At 38.3% G+C, this 26102-nt stretch overlaps 1 protein-coding gene across 12 annotated transcripts in view; it reads left to right on the top strand.

The window, feature by feature from the left end:
- Nucleotides 1–24830, top strand: part of KCNK2 (potassium two pore domain channel subfamily K member 2) — a 130825-nt gene extending 105995 nt beyond the window's left edge. For 11 of the 12 annotated variants that reach the window (XM_021390037.1, XM_021390034.1, XM_021390038.1 and 8 more), the window contains 2 exons: nt 7886–8025; nt 22602–24830. In XM_021390037.1, the coding sequence (XP_021245712.1) occupies nt 7886–8025; nt 22602–22919 (458 nt within the window). In that variant the 3' untranslated portion in view covers nt 22920–24830. Of the gene's footprint in view, nt 1–7885; nt 8026–11025; nt 11142–22601 lie in introns of those variants that run through there. The other variant, XM_021390043.1, reaches the window with a different exon arrangement.

Genomic DNA, 26102 nt, shown 5'->3' with positions numbered 1-26102 from the left:
GCTGTTTCAAAGCAAAGAGTCTGGGTGCTCTGAACTTCTTCTCCTGTGGGGCACATGCATGGCAGGGAACAAAAATAATAGTGTATGAAGGCCTAGTGATATTTACTGTAAGACATTATGTGAAATGGCCCACTTGGCTTTAGCTGGAACACTGAGTACATTCATCATTACTCATTATAAAATTTCCGCAGATTTCTATTTGTAGACCACTTGATATTGTAATTTGTTTCTACATTATGTCTGTTTTTAAACTTTACCAGGAAACACATTTTCTTTCTACTGAATGCCCTTGAATTATGTTCTATACCTCATGCCATTTCATAGTCTTTAAGCATATATTTAATTTTAAAATTCTTTTGTAATGGTGCTATCAAAATGCTGTGAATGTTTTCAATTTCCTTTTAGAGCAACATCCACAAGACTTGTATTCATACTGAAATGTTATTGACTTAGAATTTCGGTGTGTAGGAATTGGATTTATATTTGCTATGAAGATGCTCAAGAGAACAGGTTGAGGCCACCTCTATCATCATGTGAGGATAACGTGGCCAGTGGATTGAATTTTGTCAGAGACAAAGTTGACAATAAGTTCATTAATTTTCATCTTCTTTGTGTGGACTAATGTACTCTGACGTGAGATGATAAGAAGGCCCTAGACTGATTTGTGCAGTTGACATGTTGGAGGGAAAGGATACCACCTAGAGAGGCTTGGGCAGACTTGAGAAGTGAACCTGTGTGAACCTTATGAAGTTCAAGGCCAAGTGCAAGGTCGTGTACCTGGGTTAGGGCAATTGCAAGCAGAAATACAGGCTGGGCAGAGAATGGATTGAGAGCAGCCCTGTGGAGAAGGACTTGGGGTTGTTCCTTGAGGAAAGGCTCAACATGAGCAGGCAGTGTGCATTTGCAGCTCAGAAAGCCGAAAGTCTCCTGGGCTGTATCAAAAGCAGTGTGATCAGTAGGCCAAGGGAGGTGATTGTCCCCTTCTGCTCTGCCCTCACAAAGCCCCACCTGCAGTACTGTGCTCAGGTCTGAGGCCTCCACCATGAGAAGGTCATGGACCTGTTGGAGCAGGTCCAGAGGAGGCCACAAGGATAATCAGAGGTCTGTAGCATCTCTCCCATGATGAGAGGCTGAGAGAGTTTGGCTTGTTCTGCCGGAAGAGAACTCATGGCAGACTTTCAGTACCTAAAGGGGCTTACAGGAAAGCTGCCCAGAGAAGCTGTGGATGCCCCATCCCTGGAGGTGTTCAAGGCCAGGCTAGAAGGGGCCCCAAGCAGCCTGAGCTGGTGGGTGGTGTCCATGCCCATGGCAGGGGCTTGGAATGAGATGGTCTTTAAGATCCATTCCAACCCAAATGATTCTATGATGGATTCTTCAAAACATTCTTTTTTTTTCTTGTCCTTCCAGCAAAATCTAGTTAATAACAATCCTGATAAATAGGTAGTATATTCACTAAATGTAGTTCGCACTGTGGAAGCTTACAGTCATCAGTGTGCACAAATGTTAAACTATTTTAAAAGAAAAACTGATGCTGCAAGTACCCAATAGAGCTGATAACATTCATCTTAAGGGCCAGATTTACTTATTAATTTTCAGAAAGCATGCAGAATCTTTTGCAAGTTAACAAATCAGTAAACTTACTTTATGATTATTGACCTGCTTGTTTTTCTTTTAGATAAATCATATCTACCTTGTAGACACTAAATGTCATTTGTGTTTTGTTACAGACCTCATCTAGAACACACTCAAAAATTAAGAAAAGCTGAGTGCCTTAAACGGAGATTAAGCAAATGTAGAAACATGTAATGGTGTAAAAGGCTGTAGGGTAGGTTGTCCTGGTAGAATACAAGTATTTCATCTGACAGAAGCATCTGAATTTGTTGTGGCTCTAGAAAGTGACATTTCTTGGCCCTGGTTATTGATGGTGAGTCATGAAGCAGGAAGAATTCTACATCAGTCCCCTTCTCAATGCCTAGGTGGCAATACAATGAAAAAAGAACCTCACACTGGCATTAATTTAGTTCTTTTTATGATTTTCTTGGCTGAAAAGGCATGTTTCTTAAATAATATTTGAGGTGTAAATTGCCTTCTTCCACTTAAAATGACAGTCAAAACTAAAACAGAGTGGTAGGCAGTAGCACTTCAAATTGCAATTATAATGGAATGGGCTTCTAGGAAAAAAATAAAATATCTGGCAATTCTTGTAACATATTGGAGCTCCACGGGATATTTCACAACTGTGTCAATTTCGTTTCATAAATTTCCCTCAAACAAAACAAAATTCCAAATGATTGAAAAACTTCAAAATATTTTGGCAATTATCATATTATCTTTTTGGGAACCCTCATCCCAGAGAAAAAACCATGTTTTCAGGACCAGTGTAGGAATGCTATGGTTGTGATAATCTGTATTGGTGTTAAGAGATTTCTTCCAGTATCTGTCACTTTTCACTAACATGGAATGGGCTGCTGCCTGCCTGGCACCACTGGATTTAAAGCATTGGAGAACTTTTAGGAAGTAAAGGAGAGTGTTTCCAAATAGATGTATGAGAAAGGAGCCAACAGAGGAGCTCGGGATTAGGGAACATAATGTTATTAAAGGCTGTAGGGCTGGTTGTTGTAACAGAAATTTTTGTACAGTTTTTGAGTTTTTCTATAATTTTTTTTTTATTGATACTGGAGGACAAGCATTTTGTTCCCAGGAACAGAAGAACAAAACATCCCTTTTTGCATTGAGGATCTAGGTTGTCATTTGCAGCCTCTGGAAATTTCAGCTGCAGTTTCCACCAGCAGTAGAGTTCTTAAGGCAGACATAAAAGGCGGATCATTCAATGTGCAAGTGTGGAGGGAAAAGGTGAAGAGGTTTTGTATTGAAAGTTCAAGAAAATACATGCACGTTATTCCAAGAAACAAACTTAATCTTTTTCTGTTTTTTAAAATGGATTGATTTTTTTTCGGTTGCTGGGGTTGATTTTTTGGCATGGGAGCTGAACTTTTAACTTTTTTTTTTTAATTCCTGTATTTTATCATTATTATTATTCAGGCAATTTTTTTGTAATTGAAGAAAGTTTACTATTCGAACTTTACACACACACACACGCAGAAGTAAGAAACTGTTCTAAAGGAACAGCCAGCTCTATTGAAAACTGTGACATGATGATTCAAACATCTCTTGTTTTCAAGGAAACCACTTTAATACTTCAGAAAATTCAAATTTGTATTATTAATGTTCTGTGAAAGAGGAAAGTAAGAGTTTTTCATGTCTTGTCATTTTTTTTTAGTGTAAGGAAGTTGCCTATTGAAGACAGCAATGAAGTCAAAATACGTATAACATGACAATATATTGTTCATATGTGCAGATAAATCCTTTAACTGCAGTTCAAACTGAAAGGTATTGGAAATGTTTCTGAAAGAGAGAACTGCTAGACTATCCAATTTAAAGTAGATTAGATGCCTAAGAGGTCAGAAATATTAATAACGCATGAGTAGCATCTTTCACAGTGGGGCATAATGATATTATATCATAAGGTTAAGCAGCAAGTAAAGCAGAGTCTCACTTTAGAAAACATTCCTAAGTCCAATTAAAGTGTTCTTTTTCCTTTAATCTGTGATTTTTAGCATATTGCTTTTTCACTGTTTTGGGCTGTAACTGAATTACGTGTGTTACCATGTTAAAATACATTTATCTGGGTCTGCACTGAATTGCTTGTCTGCAGATTCAGTTTGTAGAACAGATAGATTTTTAGTCTTATTTAATGTCGCCAAAGTGGAACACCTCACCTACTTGTCATAGCAATCCGGAGTCTGTGCTCTCTCCTGGCATTGTCTTTTTGGCATTCAGAAGTACTCTTTGTCACCACAGTATTTCACATCTGTAATAAGGGCTGTCTGTGTGAACCATGCAGGCTGCTTTAAGCTGAAGTCAGTGTGCAATGTCTCTCTTGATTTCTGGGTAGGACAGCATGGAAAGGGTGTTTTATAGCTGTGCTCTATATTCTGAAGTATCTCTCCATTTTCTACTGAGTGGTATCAAGTAGCTTATGGCCAACATTATATTCTCTCTTGCAGACAGTGAAGTATTTTCTTGTACCCAGCATGCTGATTTTCCAGGTTTCTGCACAAGCTAGCCTTTCTCTGTCACTTTTTGCAGTCCTTGGAGGTAACTCTTCTCAAGTTGCAGGGTCAAACCTCCATGTTTCTTTGGAGTGGGACAAATGAAGTTTCTGGATTATGCTAGCTGCTTACGGTGCCAGGTTCGTCATGACTGATGGACAAGCTATTGACTGATGGATGGCTGCTTGTTAAACGTTCATTTAAGTCAGGACTGGCCAACCTTTTGGCTGCCTGGACTGCACTGAGTGAAGAGGAATTGTCTAGGGCCCCATCTATAAAGGTTGGTCTGAAAATAATCCCTCCTAATTATTTCCATGGAAACTACAACAGATACAAAGAGCACAATAACACTATTTAATAGAGCAAACTCAGCTACAAAAGACTTTTTTTTTCCCCTTTTTCAATGGTCACCACCACCAGTGATGAATAAGAGCCTGCATGCTGTGCTCATAAACATTTGCATCTGCAGAGGTGACCTGCTGTTGTCACTGCTGAAATGTGCCACCCAGCTCTGCCTGACTGCGCTCACATCCACTGCTGGGACTCCATAAATGTTCAGCAAGTGGTGAATGTCAGTTGGTACCATTTGTTCTGCATGGAGGAGTTCAATTGTACACTTTTGCTTCATAAATCCTCCCACATCAGAAGCCGTTTTGTCAGAGTGCCCCTCTGCTGCCATCTGTCATATGGCAACAACAAGTAATGGGATATTGTCAGGATCGTTCAGACTCTACTGCCATACCACCAACATCCATCTCTTATGTCGTGGGCCAACATCATAAAATAGAAGGCATTACTTTCAGTGCAGCCCCCGTTAAGCATATACTTTAGTTAATGTATATAAGTAAGAAAACTTATTTAAATATTTAATGGTTTTTAATTAAAAAAAAAAAGAGTAACAAACATAAAACTAGTGGGCTACGTGACCCTGTTTTTGTGACAGTAGCGCACCAGGCTGGTCTGATGGCAGTGGCTGCAGTTCTCAGTGAGCTCTCAAGGTGCTCATCAGAGATTTTTGATGAAATATTACTTTTTTCTGTGTTTCATCCTTGACAATAATTGTTCACAAACGTATGTACTGCCCAAAAGTAGTGACGTGAATAAGTTGTGAGGAGTATTTCTCTCTGTTGAGAGGGTTTATAAAAGTCTGTTAAAGAGACATAACCAAATTTTTAATTGCAACTCTATACATTCCATTTGGAAACTCACAGCTAATGTATTTATGCCGACTGAAAATGGTGTTGGAAATAAACCAAAAAAATGATGATTTTTTTAGTCAATCTTGAAACCTATTCTCAAATTCCTTCAAAACGGAAAGCACGGCTTCATATTTTTCTCAGTTCACAGGGCTGTGTTTAGCCAGTGAATCAAAATGCATGAGCTTATTTGCCATAACTTGAGTTAGCACTGCACTGTGCACAGTGCACTGGTTTCACCCAGAGGGTGCTGATCACACAGCAATATTTGGTTATTGCGGAGTGACAGTTGCACGCTGGGGCTGGGCCAGGCTGCTCAGTGGGAAGAGCCACCACCATGATGGTGTGGGGCAGGGAGTGGCCACAATGCGAACTGGGCTGGGCTGCATGCAGGCTGTGGGCTGGGCATGCCTGATTTCAGCGGTGTTTGAAGTTTCTATGCCAAGAATTTGTACTGTTGATTAAAAAAAAAATAATAATGACCTTTTCTGGTCTGGAGAGCCAAGTTTAGAATGAACCAGAAGTTTTTTTTGCTAATATGGAATTAAGGTACTTAGGGCTTTTTCTATTCTCTACTTCTAGTTTTGAAGCAAAAACATGAACAAGACCTCAGAACTAATTTTTGGTTAGTTAGCTGTAAAAAGAATAGGGAAAAGAGTGGCATGAATAAAGGAAAACTATTTACTTAATCTATGTAATAGTTTTTGTATTCTAAGTTGTCTCAGAATAAACATCCTTAGATGGATCTTTTTCTCCTTGGTCTTCCATTAAATTGATAACTCACCAAGGAGTCCTTAAAATTCATAAATTCAACAGCTGTTAAGCCTTTCTAGAGTGTTTTGACTGCCCCTTGCAAAACTTGGAAAGATAAACTCCGTTGGGCATGGCTAGATGGAGCCATCTCCTGGTCAGAAAGCAAAGAAAGATGTTAATCGAATACCAAGATGTCCTAATTCCTGACCTGGTAATTAACCTTGCTGTAAACAAATTGGATTGACGTAGTTAAGGAATCGCTGCCTGCAGACTGATATATTTGATCTCTAGTTTCCTTTTATAAACTTTCTACTCCAGAAATAAGAAGTCTGAGTAGATACTTTATATTGTACTTCCTTGTGCACTGTATGAACGTATGAAGAATGTGAACCAAGGAGTATGGTTCATTGCTGGCTCCTGACAGAACTCTGAAGTATAGTGGTAATCAACACCTTTTTGAATGACAGCAGAGGAAAGACGTGGGTAAATCCTGTTACACTGGGTTGATATGAGGTGGCCATAAACAAATTGCTTTATCTGGTATTTTGTTTGCCTTGAAGTGCGATGAACTAAAACTTGGAGGTTGGCTGTCTTCTATTCCAGACTGCCCTGTGACTGCGCAGGTGCTAAGTACCTATCTTCTTTGCAAATTGATTTATCTCTTAGGCAGTTAAATAAACCACTACTGCTCAGCATTTTATATTGATGAAAAGGCTCATTGACATGAGAAAAACAATTTCTGTCTATGAGGGCTTCCTCACAAAGATAACAATCAGTGAAATTTGCTTGTAACCAGTATGATGATTAGATAACAATTGCAAGGAAAACCATTATTTGCCATGAAAGGGGGTAAAGAGCATTTTCCTTTGGCTTTTTCAGTGGGCAGATATACAAATTAAACTTCTCTTTGCAGCAACCCAAACGAAGAGTATGATTTTATTTGCCAGAGTATAGCTGACTTGCAAGTTTAAGGCTTGTTTTATTGTACTGTGGGATGTGAAATATGAGTTAGTTTGTGTTGTCTGAGAGCTCTGGATGAACGTAACTTTTTTTTTTGCGGAAAATTAGGCATCTGTTCTTTATAGCTGTGTTGGACATAAAAGTTCCATTACAGCATCACTGAAATTTATCCTTTTTTTTGTTTTTTTTTTTTTTACTTCAACACTTGGAAGGAAGAAAGTTCTTATGGCAGAGGGATTCAAAAAAGCTGCCTTCAGCTGCCAGCTATATTATCCACATTTTTCTTGAGTTCAACTTAAGTCCCTGTAGACTGATTTCTTCTACCGTAAAATGGAGATGGCAGCATCTGACTGCCCAACAGGGGCACTTCTTAATGCTGGTACTATTCTTTACTAGGGTTAAAGGGCTCATGTAATGGAGTTGTGTTTCTAAGTCCTTGCAAAGTCGGATTTCTCAGCAAATGAATGTAGTACATGTTGCAGAACAGCACTTCAAGTTTGGTACAGCATGCATATTTGGGGCAGGTGGGAAATTCTTTAATTCAGGCTGTCCATAACGACCTCCACCTTAAATAATAATATCTCAAAAGCTGAATCAATTTCTCAGTGTTCGTTTTCATTATTTGAAAGACTAGGAACCACGGTGTATGATGAGCATACTACTGCTGATCTCAAAACTGTTTTTTTTTTTTTTTGAATTTAGATTGCGATGTCTTAACAATGAGATATTTTGCTATAAATTGTTGCAGTGGTAAGAAAATGGAAGAAATACAACTTTTTTTCTTCTGGAAAAGAATTAATTTTAAAATAGTTTTGCACCTATACCAATTAAATGTGCTTTATTTTTAACTTCATTGTTTTTCAGGAGGATCAGATATTGAGTACCTAGATTTTTATAAGCCAGTGGTGTGGTTCTGGATCCTTGTTGGGCTTGCTTACTTTGCAGCTGTTCTCAGCATGATTGGAGACTGGCTAAGAGTCATATCAAAAAAGACAAAAGAAGAGGTAAGAACATTTCCGAAAGATAAGAAATATTGCTTTATGAAAACTCTGTTTATAAGTCAGGTGAACGTATAACCCCTTCTGCTCTTAGGGAATGGGACAAAGCTGTTTCTGTACTAAGTATATGCCATAGCTCAAATGGAATCTTTACTGCAGTCTAGTGAAACATAATGTGCTTTTTGCATGGCTGCATATAGATTTAGGTAAACTGTATTAAATTAAATGTGTATGCATATTTGCACCTGACTTACAGAAGATTTTCTAAAAGAATTATTCTAAATGGTAGAATGAAGTCCTTAATTTCTGAGACAAAAATTATTCTTCTTTGTTTCTCTATGAGATGCAAGCACAGGAAAAAAAATAATAAAACACTAGAAACTTATACTGAATATACCTTTCACCATTTTATAGCACTAAGAAAATAAATCTTTCCTATCTTGTAAAGTATTAGAATGTATTATTTAAATGTGCCTGGGTGTATTTTACTAGATTATCTTCATCTGCATGCATAGCTATCTGTAGCAAGGTGTGTTGTTTCCAGTTAAAATATATTTTTTACTTGTAAAAATTTATCATTTAAATGATGATATAATATTTTACTTTAAATTTTGTCACTTAACAAAATGTTCTGGCTTCTGAAAATGTTAGAGGATAAATAAAATTTTCTTTGGTTACAACTAGCACAGTTTGAGCTTTACTAGAAGCTTTAGAAATATTTTTGTTTTGTTTAAAACAATATATTATTTCCCTCTGGTTCAACTTCAGTTCCTCTGCACGTATCAGTTCATTTGTGTTACTCACATATAAAGAATCTTTGTTGCTGTTGTTGAATGAATATGCTGGTAGGGCTCACCATCAATGCCTACCTGTAATCTTGACAAACCTTGAGTTCCCAAAGACCTTACTATAAAGGGTAGTTTGTGCCTATGCATCTTTACTTGTTATAGGCTCCTTGGATCTCTCAGGGTCCCTGCCTCTGCCTGACCAGAGGGAGCGGTGGTGGTGGTGGTGGGCAGGAGGATGTGAGCTGGGCACTTGGGCAGGATTAGTAAACCCATTTTGTGAGGTCTGTAGGGAGAGGCAGCCTATTTGCTATGCTCATAGCTCTTACAGCTAGTGAGTGTGATGTAGCAGACCTTTTCTAAACACATTTTTACAGAGAATTTCATAAACACTTATTCCAATTAAAAAAAAAAGAAGCTAAATAATGAGAGGATGTAGCTCTGAAGCAGAACAAATGTTTATTTGATCCATTTTATTTAATGAGTATGGGAACTCATCTTTTGCTTTGCAAATTTCAAAGGATATTTATAGTTTGCCTTACACAACTAGCTTTACGAGTGACATTCACAAATCTGAAGCAGCATGTATCACGTAAGTGTTTTTAATTGCAAGTTCAACAGTTTGCTGGATCACAATCTTGTGTTTTGGATATACCCAGCGGGCAACTTTACCGCCCAACCTGTATTATTTACAGGGCCTGCAGGGAAACCAGCAGATGACTTCAAATGCCATTAGCTTGTGTCGTTTTAATTTATTATTTTGTGCTTAAGAAACAAGTCCACCTAGGCCATTCTACCCTCTACATGAGGAAGGAGTTGGGCAAGTATGCTTAGTATTTCCCTAGCGCACTCTCCTAGAGTTTAGCTGTTCTCAGCTCGGAGCATTTCCTAAACTGAATTTATTTTCTAGATTCTTGGGAAAAAATAGTATTATGACTAAGGCACTGTAACTTGGGACTATGAAAAATGCGTTGCTCAGGCTTGGTTCTGTTGCCCTTCCTCATACGTAAGTGGAACAGTCTAGTCCTTCACACAACTTCCTAAAATGAATTTGGTCTTTAATCTCACTTTTCTCAAGCTCTCCTATTAGGCAGTAAGATATCTAGATAAGATGCTATCCTGACTACATAATTGTACATAGCACTGAGGATTTTAATCTTGTTTAGAATCTCTCATTATCCATGTTATCATAATGACAATATATTAACAAAGTTTGGACTTCATAGTGTCTTGTGCTTTTTTTTATACTGTAGCTATTTCAATGTAGACTCATTTTGGAATTGCTTTAGAGAAACATGAATAGAATCGTGGGCCTCTTTAGCATACAAAATATAAAACTATTTATATGAAGCAAAACTCCATTTGCCAGGTTGTGCAGCACAGTGCTACGCCAAACTTTCTTTCCTCAGGCACCAGGAATGTATCTCCTATTTCCTCTTTCCATTCTTTCTCACCTTTGTAGCCTAAACAAACATATTCATTTTGTCTACAGAAAGGAAAACCTCATTCTTCAGATATAACCAAATTCTCTTGGCTGATGCAGGTATTCAGGACTTTGCTGTAAACAAGTGTCTCGTGTGTTTTAGGTTAGATTAAAGACAGACATAACATAATTGGTACCATTTGTTCAATTAATCATATCCCTGATGCTCAGAAGTGCTCCCCTGCTTTTTAACCCATTGCTCAAGCGTGTCTGAGAAAATCCGTAGCAGAAAGAAAATATTCTGGCAATAGATGCTACAGTATCAGAAATGACTGAGACTTACAACACAATCTTTGTGCTAGCTAGAAAATATGAAAAATGATTTCTGGATTCTGCACTAATTTTTAGAAAGGAATTTGTGTACAAGTATATTGCATTTTGCTGACAGATTAACTGCTTGATTAACAGAAGCATTGTGTTAACCTTACAAGTAGCATTTTATGATTTAAAAACTGCTGCTCTCAGCTCATCTTTGTTATCTGTCTAGGAAAATTCAAGTGAAGAAGCCAAAGCAGTTCAGTGGAAATTTAGTCTCCTCTGTGCCAGCAGAAGTCAGAGGAGACTAAATTTCTTGTATTGCCTGTTTTTTCAGTTAAGCTTAAATTTATGATGGTCTGTTCCAGATGCTGTGGGTGCAGACTACAGCAGAAGAACTTATCTGTAGTTCAGATAGTAGAAGTAAGTGCAGTGGAAAATCCTAGTCATAAGCATGCCTTTTTACTTTCTCTTTTTTTAAAGGAAACTTTCTACCAGTTGCTGGGAAGAATAGCTCATTATACCCAGAAGAAGACTTCAACATTGAAAGCGATGTTATACTGAAATCTACTGAGAAATAAAAACTGAGATAAAATCTATAGGATCATAATGAATGCACTTTTAGAACTGAAACAGTTAAATATATTTCATATGGAATGTGAAAATTTTCACAAGCTTATTCCTATCAGATACAGAAGAGAGCAAATCAATCAGTAGTGATTAATAGCATTGATTTCAGTGGTCCAGTTTTGAAGGCAGATAACCTCGCAAGTTTATTGAATCGTACTAGAAGCCAGAATGGAGACAGAGAATGCAAGTGTTTAGAAGTCATTTTATTTCCTTCCTCTCAACAACCAAAACTGAGTTATTTGACATGTTTTCATAGGCAGTAGTAGTATCTCCTTTGTGCTTCTTCATGTAGTCTAAAGTAAAATATAATTTAAAAGTGTGAATGTAGAGTATATATTGTGAAAGGAATCCTCCACATTCCAAGAAATGGACATGTTGATCATGGCTATCACCTAATATCTGTAGATCTGTTCACGTTTCTCTTTACAAATGCAGCTGTATTGCTCTTAAAAATGATTCACATAGGGATTGGTGGTAATAATGCATTTCACTGTTTCAGCAAATGAAAAAACGTGTTTTTTTTTTTTCAGGATAGTGACAAAACGTTTGTCAGATGCAAATGGAACTGAGATTAAAAAAAAGATAAATCTGGTCAGATAATCTTTGATCCACTATAATGCTGTGTTTTGCTATTAAAATCCAAATCATCAGGATGTCTTCCAGTTGCTCAGGTGGCCTTGGTTCCTGAAATACTCCTGAGAGTTTTGAATGTGATGAGGAGAGAAGTGAAAGACAAGTAGAGACAGAAGTGGGAGTTTTAGAAGCATAGATCTGCTGCTGGAAGCAGTTCATGCAGTAAGATAGATGAAGTGTCAGAAAGTCATTGGAACATGCTGTGTGCTATAATCATAAGTAGGCGATCTGTCTCTGAAGTTCAGCTTTAGCTATACTAGCTTGCCATAAACTCCCTCCTCTTCATTATTCTCTGTGCTCTGATTACTCAGAACTTACGAAGTCTTCTGATTTTAGTCTGTCTTTTTGAAAGGTAAAATTTCAGGATTTTTTTTCCTCATCGCATTTTCTTTTACCTCAGTATGCAGCAGCTTCTGAATCTCAGTGCGTCCTGCAAAAATGCCTGCCCAAGCAAGAACCTTAGTCACTTAGGCTATACATTTCAAATTCTCATTTTTAAAATTGTTTGCATCCCTCGGCCTTCCAGTACTCTTTGTTAAACACAAGTCCAGACTCCATTCAAATCAATGAAGATGGAATTAATCTCCGCTGTAGACAGCAACTTCTGACCTAGTCATCTACATTGCCTTTATACTTAGTGCAAGGAAATGAGTGTTTCTAGCATGATCCATTTCATTTTAAGGCATCAACTGTGCGAGATGAATTGCATCCTCTACAAGCCCGTTCTTTTATTTGAATATCAAGAGTGTTTGATATTAGCTCTGTTTGGACAAGTGATTTTCATGCTCGGTGTCTTTCTTCTGAATTGAATGACATGGATCCCTCTTTAATGACCAGGTCTAAAACTTCATAAAAAATAGCATATTCACTTCTTCAGGAAATTCAAGTGGCAAGTGTTATCTTCAGTATTTATAAACAAGTTGATTCCTCTGAATCATCACTCTGTTTAATCTCCTTGGCATCAGCTGCAGGCCTGTCACTCACATCTGTCAAAACAGAATTAGGCTTGTCATGATGATGCCATGGATATCATTGCACTCTGTAATATTTATTGTCTTTCCATTTTACTATAGCTTAAGGATAAACATATGGGTCACAGCCTTAAGGGAATGTGAATCCACCTCTCATCCACCATGGGAAGATCCTAAATGTAGATTGTATACACGGAGTAGCATGGTATCTCTCGGTCTTGTACTATTGTATGTATATTTAAAAAAGAAAAAAAAAATTCAAGTCTGACTTTACAAAGCAGCCGAGCCACTCTGCTGAAAATACTGGCCTCCCTCTCTCCCTCCTTTATTCTCTGTCCTTCCCTGGCCTCCTTCCTCGTTTCTCTGTAGTACTCTACACCTCTGATTTGGCAACACCTCTGGTGCTTATTTGACTGCAAAATGAATGGTCTTAGCTTGCTAGAGATATGGTTTTGCAAGATCTCAGTGAATTGCATTGTCCTTGCAGGCAAACAGGCCTCAAAGCCTGCTCAATCAGGGTGCATGACTGAGATTTTCTTCCAGTGACAAAGAGTTTGCAATCCTGCACTTGCCGTTATATGAGACATCCACTGAGTTAGAAGTGGAGGTGATCAGAATAGCTCCTCAGCCTGCTGGTCAGAGGCTTTATACAAAGGTGTGAGACCATTGCTGATCCACTGCATGTTGCTTCAAGCAAGATGGAGCAGCCTGTATAAAAGAAAACATCTCGGGGCTTTTCTTTTTCACAGAAACAAACAAGCCAACAACAACAACAAAGTGCTTAAAAAAAAAAAACTTTTAGTAGTGCTAACAGTCATCTGTTCACAAGTTCAAAGGATTGGGCAGACTGACTTTGTACAAGCCTGTTCCTAGAAAGTGCTGAACTGGAGAAATGTTTGTGGGAGGCAGTTGTAGTGTGAAAGCAACTGCAAGTAAAATCCTTTTAAAAGGCAGTGATTAATGGGGGTGACACAATTCTAGGGTGTGCCAGCAGGCGGTTGTTGAATTTCTGTAGGAACACGGTGTTACAGCTACAGATATTATTGAAAGGAATATTACTGGAAAACAGTCCCTAGCTCTGTGGCCTAACGTGCAAGAGGAGTACAGAGGGCTACAAAAATGGCAAAAAAGAGAAGTCTGCTTAGGTTTAAGAGTATACAGAAATATGTATTTGAGAAAGAATTGCAACATTCAAAAAATTGTTTTTTTTCTACTAATTTGTGTCAGATGGGGAAGAACATAAAATATTAGGTCATAAAATATTCTCAAACTTGAGTAGCAACAGGACCAAAAAAAACCAACCAAACAAAAAAAAAAAACCCAACAAAATAAAACAAGATGGTATTACGGTCCCCCCGTAACCATTTTTTAATCTCAGACACATATTTAGAGTGGTGATTAGGGTTAAGAAGGAAGAAAGAAATGGCTGACCTGATTTTGAATGAAAATTGATCTCATTGCTAAAGCTATAAGTGTAAGCTACCCTGGTGGTGTTCCAGGTCCCGCTATAGCAACACTCTAGTACTGAGTTTCTGTATTGATCATTCTTTTACAAGTACACTGTTGTACTATATGCAGTAAAGTATAAGAAAGGATGTGTTTTTTTCTGTTAGTCCCAAGAGAACTAATCTGCTGATTTGATTTGACACTTCATTATTTGAGATGTCTTTCCTGAGCTTTCTGTACTTCTGACACACGGTGCTTGCTTAACTTAGCCTCAGATTCATCGCACACAGAAAAGTGACATCTACATTGTTACTGTGTTGGTGTGGTCCATGTTTGTATCCCACCTCTTTGTTGAGGATAAAAAAGCCTTTTAGTGATGGCTGTTTTGTTATTGCGTAAGTTCCACCAGGTCCCAGAGTGATGCTGGTGTGGTGTTGATTACAACAGAAGCGTTTCTCAGATATATCTCTGTCAGCAGAGTGGCACTCTGTGCCTGGCACTATGGGCACGTTGCCTGCAAGCCCCAGCTCTTGACCCTGTTCTTCCCCAGTGCCTCCCATTGCCTCACTGCGCTGACTTGGACAGTTTGGGAATGATACCGGTTCAGTCTGAATTCAACCAGACGGTAATGACGAGCTATTCAATTCTCAAAAATAAAACTAGAGCAAGTTACACTTCATAATAAGATAGAAATTAATTAAAGAGATCGGTTATAGCAGTGGCATTTCTCAGAGTTAATTACACATGAAGATTCCTTGAATGTAGATTATCGTAATTTATATTAGGAAATCTTGATTTTTTTTTTTTTTGAGAAAAGATGTAATTGATCTTTTAAGTTACTGAGACAAATGTTTCTGTGATTTAACTCTATTGATAGAGTGATATTTAGTCTGGAATCTGTTCAGCCCACATCTTAATGATTAATATTCCTGACTAACTTTTTTAAAAATTTGTTTTTATGATAATCTCAGAGCAAGCATGAATAAGTTTGCATTTGATAGCTCTCTTGTGGAAGAATCTCCAGACAAAGCCAATTCAGCAGAATAACCTCACTTCTTCAAGAAGCTCTGCTGACAGTAAGGAAATCGCGTTTTGCAATAATGGATAAAAGACACTGAAGAAATTATGGAATACTTTCCTTTAGAGGGAATGAGTGCAGTTGTAATACTCAGGTTGAACAATTAAAGTGGAGATCTAATATTTCACAAAATATCACCCCAGATGTTAACATTGGGAATTTAGGGATTAAACAATTTTTGGTAAGACTTGACCCTGAAGTTACAATGACCATCCTCTACTCTGTACAAAGTCTGAATTCAGCCTTTTCTTCGTTCTTTTTATCATACCATTGTAAGAGGAAAAATAAAATCCAGTGAATTTATGGAATTCATTTTTTTTTTCTGTGGGAGAAATTTAAAAGACAGAGCCTTTCAGCTGCTTGTGACTTGGATTTCATTATGCTTCTACTTAAATTCTCAAAATGTTTTCTATTTCTGGCTGCAGCAAAGTCATGGGCTATAGAGCATAGACAGAGAATACATGTTGTTCTCCTGAGTCACATTAGGGTCAGCTGATAGAGCTTCATGTTAGCTCCAATAGTTTCTTGTGGTTAATAAAGGTGGGTGTCATTCACTCCCATCAGGTTGAGAGAGGTTGGATAGCTTTCCGAGGTAGATGAAACAACTGAATAGAATTACTGATTTTGATTAAAAAGGAGATGCTTACATTATTCTTTATGCTTTAAATTTTATTAGCAAGATGAAACACTAGCATTGGAGCCTGATTAGGCCAATAGTTTGTGTACAATAATTAAATATACACATTACTCTATGCAAAGAAGTGTCTTATGAACAATATCAGGCGTAGTTCTGAGGGAGTACCTAACATAGGAGTGTTTATATTTCTGGAAAAAAAAAAAGTAAACAAAGGGGGAAAAAAAAAGCCCAGTGACTGATCTATTTTGATATGTTTTTGTCAATTTAAAAAAAAAAAAAAGCTACCTGTTCCTATTTAGTTGAATTGCACCATGATAGAGCAAAAGAGCCATTTCTGTATCCACCATCTGTCATCATCTCCACAAAATACACACCCACAGATGTCACCATATATGCTTCTCTACAACAAAATAATCAAAATTCATGAGCTCTCTGCATTCCCTTTAACTAACGTGGTTTGTTTCATCCAAGGCATCAGCTGCGCTCATGGAAGTTGTGGGTGAAACCAAACAGTCATTGCTCACTGGAATGAACTCACAAATGTTATTTGTTGAAGGATTGAATAATCCAGTTACCAGTGGGAGAACACTTCTGACCACTGTGTCTACAAAAATACCACTGTCTATGTAATTTAAATGTTATTCCAGAAGATAGCAATTTCACAAAATAGAATCTTTCCCTTCCAGTATTTGCCTTTTAAAAAAGGTTTTCATATAACAGTCAGGGGTACCAAATGAGAGAGCAAATAACGCATTATCTGTGACATTCAATTTGAAATTAAGTTTTGGTGTGTTAAAGATCTGGTGTGGAAGAGTTCTTTCCTACAGAGCTGAGTTCTGGGAAGAATGAAGGAACAGAAAATAGTGGTTAAACACCTAAGAAAGGTCAGCCCTAGGTATCTCTGTACAGCCTGTGGTCTTTCCGCTGTGTTTTGCTACTGCCTTGTTTTACATTTAAAGACAAGTAGCCAGTAGTCTTCTCGACCCCTGCTATAGCATAGTGAGGTTTGGATATTGTCTAATAATGCTATAATTAGAAATACTAAGAGCAATATGCTGGGGATAGGAATTTATTTAGTTGGACTATAAATTCATGAGATACAGGAAAAGCATGGGCTTCAATCAACATATCTGTCAAAAACGTCTGTCAAACCTGTTTTTTTTTCTCTTCTGCAAAAATGAACATACGTTTGTGGCCAGCAGTAGCTCAGGCAGGAAGAAGTGGTGTTTGCTTACCCAGTACTGCCGGAAAGTGAGAAGGCAGAGAGACAAACCCGCCTACAGAATCAACCCACCCAGCAGCTGCATTGTTAAATACATCAAGACTGTCTGTACCTGATTTTTTTTATTATTTCAATTTTTAAGTGGGACATTCTGAGACAAATTTCTGAGAAGGCTGGATGAGTTTCTTGAAAGCTAAGACAAAATGTTATGTACCCTATTCTGCTAAGTGTATAATGTGACACGTACATGCTCTTTCTAGTTTTGTCGCTGAGTAGCAGATCATAGAGAGATTATTTGGATGTGTTATTCTTAAGTAACAGGAAAGTAGTTGGGAGGGAAAAAAAAAAAGCTGAAAAATTGGAGAATGCATTAGGCATAAATGTTAGAAGTCATATACTGAGGAACAGCTACAGCATTAAGAGTATCAGTAAGGAAGGGCACTTTTTTTTTTTTCTAAAAAGCAGTCCGATGGATATTTCCCGCTCAGCTGCTCCCTATTTAATTCTTTTTTTTTTCTGGTTTGCACTAACATTATGACCATTCTAAATTGTATGAGATCTGTATGCCAAAGGAAATAACATGGGAGTAAAATTATTTAAAAACAAAACAAAAACAAAACAAAACAAAAAAACCCAAACCATTAAAAAATACGTTTAGTCTGGTTTTCTTGCACAACATATATCTTTTTTTATAGTTTGGTACTTGCTGGTATAGCTCCTCCCAAGCATATCAGATATTTCACATAATATGTGCCTCTCCAGGCAACATCTACCTTCTCCCTCTGTAAACACAAGTAGATCAACTGGTTGCACTTTCGTATTGGGATTTTTCAAGCAAAGCTAAAGGAAACTTAGAACGGTGTGTATTCAGTTTGGTCTATTTAAGGAGGTACTTGTTTATGCTTTTTGTCTGTTTTACCACAGCAGTGGCTTAATTCAAAGTACAGACTATTCATATGTAAGGGTTATGACTATGTGACTTGTGCTGTCCAGATTGCAGTTAATAGGTTGTGTTGTCTTCCTGACTGGTGGGCAGTTCTGTTTGTATGATTACTCAGATGTCTGTTCAGAGAGTGTCCAGAAAGGTTCCCAAACTCCAGACAAATATGAAGAATTGGAGTAAATGTACTGAAGAATGCAACAGATTCTTCAGTATCTTCAAATTTTCTTTTTTCTTGGTGGTAATGAAAATCAACAGGAAAGGTGTTGATCTCACCAGTGATACTGGCTGAGAAGCTTTGCCTAGACCAGAGTTTCGGGTTAATATTAATTTAAATGTTTTTGTTTGGTTGGTTTTTTTTGGCGGAAAAAGTGAAAGAATGCTTATTTATTGTCCATGTTTTTTTTTTTTTTTTCTAGTTCCATTAAATTCAGTAGATTCATCTTTAAATGACATTTTTTGTGAGGTCTGTACACAATAGTCTGGGAACTTTTTAGTCATTTAGAAAATTCGTGCAGCATATTTGGTGTATATATATGTATTTGAAGTGGCTTTAACAGGAATAAGTACACACGTTTTATATTTGTTCAGATGCTATTTCTCATTATGTTCTAATAGAATAAATGTCACATTTAGACAGACACCTTACAACAGATATTTAGAGGTAGAGGTCTTTCTGCAGTGATAGCTTGAGGCCAGGCAGTCTGTACTGGGCAGTGAATTGAATCAAAGAATGATGCTCGAGAGAAAAATGTCTAGCTTTTCATGATGATTTGTGCTATGATGTGGAATATATGTAGTTCTTGTTCATATGTCTTGAGAATTTGTCACTGAGTCCAGCGAAGACAGGTCTCATAAGGCAGTAGGGTATTACTTCATAAATGGCTAATAAAGCTACCTGCTGTTGATGTTCAAAGTACAGTATTAACGGGTTACGGTTGGTGCTCCTTGTGAAATCACTGTGGATATCTAACATCTTGCAGTCTGATTTGGATTTAGATGTTGAGAAAGTCAATCCTGGAACTGTGCTAATGACTGAGGCCCCATTACTGGTGGCATTTCTGTTCCCTGGAAGTTAGGAATGAGCAGCTTCACCAGACTAGTGCTACTTCTATCACTGTGATGTGGTTTTCCTGTTACTTCTGAAATATGTCATGCAATTCAGCTTTAAGTAAGGTATTTAGCTGTCATTAGTATCGTGATATCCAGCTATGGTATCTGCAGAAACTCGAGCTGTGTGCTGTAATGGGGTAAGAGAATCTGAGAAAAGTAAACAAGTGTTACAGTTGGTATGTAAGTTAAGATTTTTTTTTTTGAGCAGCACAGGCAACTGGCATTTCAATCACTTTGCATAAAGCATTTTGCGTCTGTCAGCTCCCAGATGAAGAGAAGCTGAAATGCAGTAGGAAGAAATGTCATACCCTAAGGACAGAACAAACCGGCACATATACAGAAAGGTCCCTATGGATGAAGGAGGGATCAAATTATTAGTTGCTCATGTTCACTGGCAGTTGAAAACCACACATTTCTATTCATGTGACCTTTTGTACTTAAATCTGTAAGTGCTATGGAATTAAGAGTTTTATTCTGGAAAGATAACATTTTTGAGTGCATTTTAGTTCACACAAAAGCTAGGGGCTGAAAGCAATAATTTGGGGCACACATAGTTCACACAGCACTGAACTCCTTGTTTCTCATGCTGTGCCAATTACCTCTGTTTTACTAGTAATGTATTTCAATTCTGCTCAGTAACAGTACTGCATTTTTCTTTTTCTTTTCCTTCAGTGATTTTAATATAGAATTGAAATTGTGCCAAGTAGCATCATAGCTCTGATATACGGGCAGATAGGATTGAGACCACCATGTTCATGTTCCGTATCACCTTAATTAGAACATGAGTCTGTCTCTAAAAAGGCGTATTTAATGATGTTCTTCATCTAGCTGCATAAACTTGCTTCCCAAAAGAAATCTAATTAGAACCTAGTAATTGGCTATCCTAACAACTACAGTTTGAAAAATTTCCAGAATAATTCCCATACATACGAGTTAAAATAGAGCAGCTTTCCTGGTGCAAGACAAGACTTGTCACGAGGTGGTGAGATAGTTCTGAGCATATACTAAACGTTACCTGTACTTGCTTTTGTCAGAATCACAGCCAGCTGAACTGTGGAGAAGTGGGAACTGGATCCACTACCAAAAAGCAGGTTAGAAAGGTCATAGGGAGGCAGTTCAAGACACTTGTGGCTTCCAGTAGGTTGCCAAGATGCAGTTTTAAAAGTACTGATCTAATAACATCCCTTGAATGTGACTCTGTGCAATGGCAGAGATGTGTGCATGAGCAAAAGAATTACGCAGCTGGTCAGGGCTACAAATGTGCAGGGTAGAATAGAAGCCCATATATGGGCTTTTTACTCCCCTAGACAGCATCATACTCCAGAATTTGAGCAGCTTGCCTTTAGGAGAGCTTTGGAGCAGCACAAAGCTGCCCCAGGGCGTCAATGCACTGATACTGCTTATCATACTTTTATTATTTGTTTACTACAAATAAAACTAGTGTAGCAGCTGAAATGTTTCAGCAGTGCAGATTTCATTACTTTCAGATCTGAAATGCAGTGTGTCTGATCCTAATTGCACAATTTAAATACTAATAATCTTTCAGCTGGGCGAATCCTCTGTGTATTACAGATAATAATCCTTGTTTTAGAAAATACACATAATGGATCCACATTAGTCAACTGCGTAATTCACTGAAGCTGAGACAAATGTAATAAAATGACCCCTGGGTAAAGAGCTTTTTGTTTTATTTCTGGAGGGAGAAAGTTTTCCCTGAAAATCCGTCACTCCTGAGTGAGCTGATTATTTTTTACCTTCATTATATTCCTGTTTTCCACTGCACTGCAAAGCATGAATAAGCCTTTGGCCACTCTTCTCTGATGGCTTAGCCCCATATTTCTCTTTGTTATTTTTATTTGATTTCTGTGCTCACCAAGTTCAGGCTTGCTTGCAGATGATGGGAATTCTGGACTGAGCAGTACGAATTAGACTAATGTATTTAAGAAGGTTAATTCTTCTAGAATGCCTTTCTTTGGAGTCATATTTATCAGCAGTCTGTCTTCATTGTGCTATATGTTCCAACTAATAAGCTGCCTACAGAGCCAAGATTTAAAGAAAAGCAGTCTATTCCATTTTCCCTTATAACAAGATATTATCTTCAAAAGGTGTTTTCTTTAATTACCAATGAAATTTAATATAGTAACAGTTTCATTGAAATACAAGAGAAAAAATATAAATAGCATATAATTGACAAGGCCATTGTTCAGACTATTATATGGGTAAGATGCCAAGCCTACCCTGTCTGAGGAAGATGATAATTTGGGAGCCTGTGACAGCAGCTGCCTCTCTCACCCTCCTCAGCCATAGCCTCAGAGCCTGGGCTCGCAGCGTGTTCCAGCTTTCACAGCACTGAAATGCAGAAATGGTGGGTAAAAGTTACAGTGGTTTTAATGAAGTGGATCAGCCTGTAGACTGACAGACTCTAAGGCAAAGACACTTAGAGTGAGAGGACAGGAATATTCATATGTACAGCAGGGATATACAGACATAGAATCACAGAACGGTTTGGGTTGGAAGGGACTTTACAAGATGATCTGGTTCTAACCCCCTGCTATGGATAGGGACACCTCCCACTAGACCAGGCTGCTCCCATACATACATACATTCATTTAATGATAATGATTGTGCAAAGTAGCACCTTACAGCCAACCAGGCTGGATATCCATGCACGAGAGGGAAATGCTACCCTCCAGCTGTATGGTGATAGCACACAGTGCAATGTGCTGACTGGCAGCCTGTGTTTCCTTGGGGTGAGGGTGGTGACAGCTCCAGCTGTCCCACCCTGCCATTGCGTGCGTGTCACCTTGGAGGAAGCAGGGTGGTACACAGATGTGCTGCTGACAGGGCTGAAGCTATTACTGTGTTGGCACTATGTCTGAGCAAGCACAAAGAAAGAGAACACCAGCAGCTGATGCTTTCTTTTAAAAAAGCTTTTCTGTCTAAATTTAGAAAGTTCTGTGCCAAGTCTCCTAGGGATCTTTCCACAGACAGTAGAAGTGCTCATAAATAACAACACACAGCACAGCCTGGGTTGCTGGGATTTCAGCATGCCCTGACCAGCTGGGCAGCTGTCAGGGCTCTGGAGGTCCCCTCTGTCCTCACTGTTGTTCTCTGCCTGTAATTCAATAACAAATTTCAGTAGAGAAGATTTTTCTTGGTTTTTTTTTTTTTTTTTTTTTTTTTTAGAATTGCTATTAACTATTACTCGAGCATCATTTTTTCTTGTTTCGTTGCTGTCAATAAAACAGCAAGTATATGGGATGAGAAATCTGTGCCAACCACCGCAGCCTTCTGTCAGCCAGCCCGAAGCTGTATTGCTTTTAAGCCTATGAAGACTTTAAAGTCCTCAGCCATGTTATGCTGCCTATTTTTTCTTGTTTTTGCTGCAGGTAGGGGAATTCCGAGCCCACGCTGCAGAGTGGACAGCCAATGTCACCGCAGAGTTCAAAGAAACGCGAAGACGTCTGAGCGTGGAGATCTATGACAAGTTCCAGCGGGCTACCTCCATCAAAAGAAAGCTCTCTGCTGAGCTCGCTGTCAACCACAACCAAGACCTGACCCCCTGCAAGAGAACCCTGTCAGTCAACCATCTCACCAGTGAGAAGGACCTCTTGCCAGCCCTAACAAAGACAGACAGCATTTACATGAATGGTTTGACACCGCACTGTGCAGCGGAAGAGATAGCTGTCATTGAAAATATTAAGTAGCTGTGACGCTGGGTCCCAGTCCTCGAGAAGCTCTTGGCTTAGATTAGCCGTACACCCTTTTTTCTCTACCCTGTCAAAGATCAATGCTAATAGCATTTTATATGTGTGCATGAGTTCCACAGAAACTGCAGTCCAGAGTTACCATCGCATCTCTTCAAAGACACAAAGATGAATGGCACTTCTGTTATCGAAAGATGCTGGAACACGCAACGTCTTCTGCCTTTATCTGCCCAGACTGTTTTTCACTTCTCCTAATGTGCCATATGGCCTCAAGAATGAATCACACTTGTTTATGGTAACAATGTAGCTTTGAGGGATCAGTCCTTAATATTTCAGGGTCTACCTTACTGAGCCTAGGAATGGACCACTTATGGACTACAACACATTTGTAAATGGCAAGAAATTCTTATGCAGCCTTTTACCTAAGAAATTTTTGTCAGTGCCTTATCTTTTGGAGAACCAGAACCTCTACAATTCCTGTATGTTTTCTTTTCTTCTTTTCTTTTCTTTTTCTTTTTCTTTTTCTTTTTCTTTTCTTTTTTTCTCATGAGAAGTGCATTTCATTTGAGCCTTCATTCTTCTTGAAATGATGGTGTTTTAAAGGTGTCTGTATTGAAGATACCAACCAGCATGAATGAATGCCAAAACTCAACAGTCATCAAATGATGTCCTTAGCTCTGAATTCAAAGGCACTGCAGTTATGAAAGTTGCAAACATGTTCCCCAGTAGAATTTTGTTTTACTCAGGTCCAGCTGATACTTGTTCACACTGACTTGGAGAATCTGCAGACCCCTCTTTAGGTCTTATTTTCTCAAGCAGTGTTCAGCAGATTTTTTTTTTTCTCTGTGTCAGATGTACCAAAAAAACAAAGCAGCTTTTCTATCACTAAGTTATTTGGTAGATGACAAGAGCAAATAAAGATGGCTGTTTTGAGGAGAGGCAGGAGAGGCTTTTCATCGCTGTATTCCAATAACCACATCCAGAAAACACTGCAGCAAAATACAACAATTTTCAGTAAGCATAAACCTTCTGCCAGATATTTGCTCTGTGGCAAGGATCTCAACTTCCTCCTTAAGTCGAGTCGCACCACACACCATATGATATTTTACACAGGAATCCTGCTGGAGTGCTTTCCTGAATGTCACACTGTACAGCGGCTGCCTGTGCCGGAGCTGTGACTAACGTGGGAATGCGACTGAAACTGGTATCACTGTGACTTCATACATTTCCAATAGAGATGGCTCTGAATATAAGTGCAGGCATGAGGAAGAGCTGAGAAATAGCACAATCTGAATACTGATGATTGTTCAGACAGGATAGGCTGATGAGAAGCAGATCTAAGCCAGGCTATGGGTTTTCTTTATTGGTTTTAAGAAAACACATTAATTTTATATTCTCTATTTTGCTTAGAAGTGTACATGAGATTCAGAAGAAATCCAGGATGGAATGGATAATTTTACGTTTTTTTCTTATGTTAGTCTACTGTAACATGGCTGTACATAACATGAATTGAACAGGCCTTAAAGAATAATTTAGGCTCTGTGTAAATTAAAAAGAATGAGACTTTGCTGATTGGGCATGATTCAAGTGGCAAATCTTACAGCATCTCTGACCATTAGATAACATGCAAGATATGAATGTTAATGTTTTTGGATGCTTAGCTTGTTTTCTAATAAATATAAGTTAATATGTAAATTCAGCCAATTCAGTGTAAATATCAGTCAGTTAACATTTATAGAGAGTACGCTTTTAAAATTAAAGAAGTTCCATGAAACAGCACCGAGCAATGCTCTTATAACAAAGACCCTTGTCTCCCCAGCACAGTGTTCTGAATGTCCACATGGCAAGGGTTCGTCTTGCCATGTACAAACTGTGAATTGTAATGAAAAATAAAGTTTTTAATTAAAAGAAGCTTTTCTGAATCTCCTGCTTGCTGTAACTGGAATGCTGAGAAATCATTTGTGAAACTGATTTTGTGTTTTCACTGGTTAGAGTATAGCAGCTTTCCACCTGCTTTAATTTAAGCTGGTTTAGCAATAAAGGCTTGACTCATCCAGCACTGAAATATACTTATATATTTTTTCTTAATATTAAAAATAATGTTCTTTGTTTGCTGTACCTGATTTTGTGTTTCTTGCTGTTTTGTTCAAAAACTTGGCAGGACCAAGCTGAATTTGTCATGTGCTATGGAGCATCTGATAATCTGTGTCCTTTCAGTGGTGGAAGTGCAGGATGCCATGCTGGTGGAAACCTCCTTCAGAGATGTGTGCACCAGCAGCTCTCAGGGCAGTAACCTGTCATACCAGAACAGTCATTTCTGCAGTGAGTAGTTTGCAGCAGCCTCTCTAAGCCTTGGCAAAGGGAACATTAGCTTGCAAATGTGTAGTGGTAAGTAAAGACTGAAGAGTGCTGTTTTCTTAAATTGTTTCAATCTGATATGGTTAGAACATCTCAGTGACTTCTGGACCTCATTTTCAGAAAAATGGACTGGTAGAATTTAAAGCTTATTGTCTCTGAAAAGAGATGTGACATCTTTATGAAGGCGGTGAGGCCCTGGCACAGCTGCCCTGAGAAGCTGTGGTGCCCCATCCCTGCAGGCGCTCAAGGCCAGGTTGGATGGGGCCCTGGGAAGCCTGAGCTGGTGGGGGGGGGCAGCCCTGCCATGGCAGGGGTTGGGGCTGGGTGGGCTTTAAGGTCCCTTCCAAACCAAACCATTCTACGATCTAAGGTTAAGTCCTTGGATCATTCTTACTAATTAGTTTGTTTCAATTCACCAACCTATAGCAGCGAGTGCCTATGTGGTTTATCTCATTTTAAAGAAACCGTGGTCACCTTAGGACCTGATGAAAAGGGTATGTTATTTCAAGATCCTATGACAATGTTTGTGATATTACTATGGATATTTGTTAAATTCATTGAGTAGTTTTTTACCTTGATTCTTGTATGAGATTTCTGGGAAAAGAACTCCTGTTAATTTGTATATAAAAGACTTTTTTTTTTTTACTTTTTTATCTGATGTGAAATATCCTACCTTATCAAACTAAAATAGACTAGATTTGGCTGTTTGGAACAAAAAACTAGCAAGTGCAATCCTGAATTCATAGTTTTAATAACCAGAGAAGATAAGATGCAGTGCTTCAGATGGTATAAGTAGATAGAATCAACATGATACAAATGAGTCTG

The sequence above is a fragment of the Numida meleagris genome, chromosome 3 (genome assembly GCF_002078875.1).
Source record: "Numida meleagris isolate 19003 breed g44 Domestic line chromosome 3, NumMel1.0, whole genome shotgun sequence".
NCBI classification, from domain to species: Eukaryota; Metazoa; Chordata; class Aves; order Galliformes; family Numididae; genus Numida; species Numida meleagris.
Note: the sequence above shows the minus strand (reverse complement) of the source record. Positions and strands in the feature narration are given on the sequence as shown.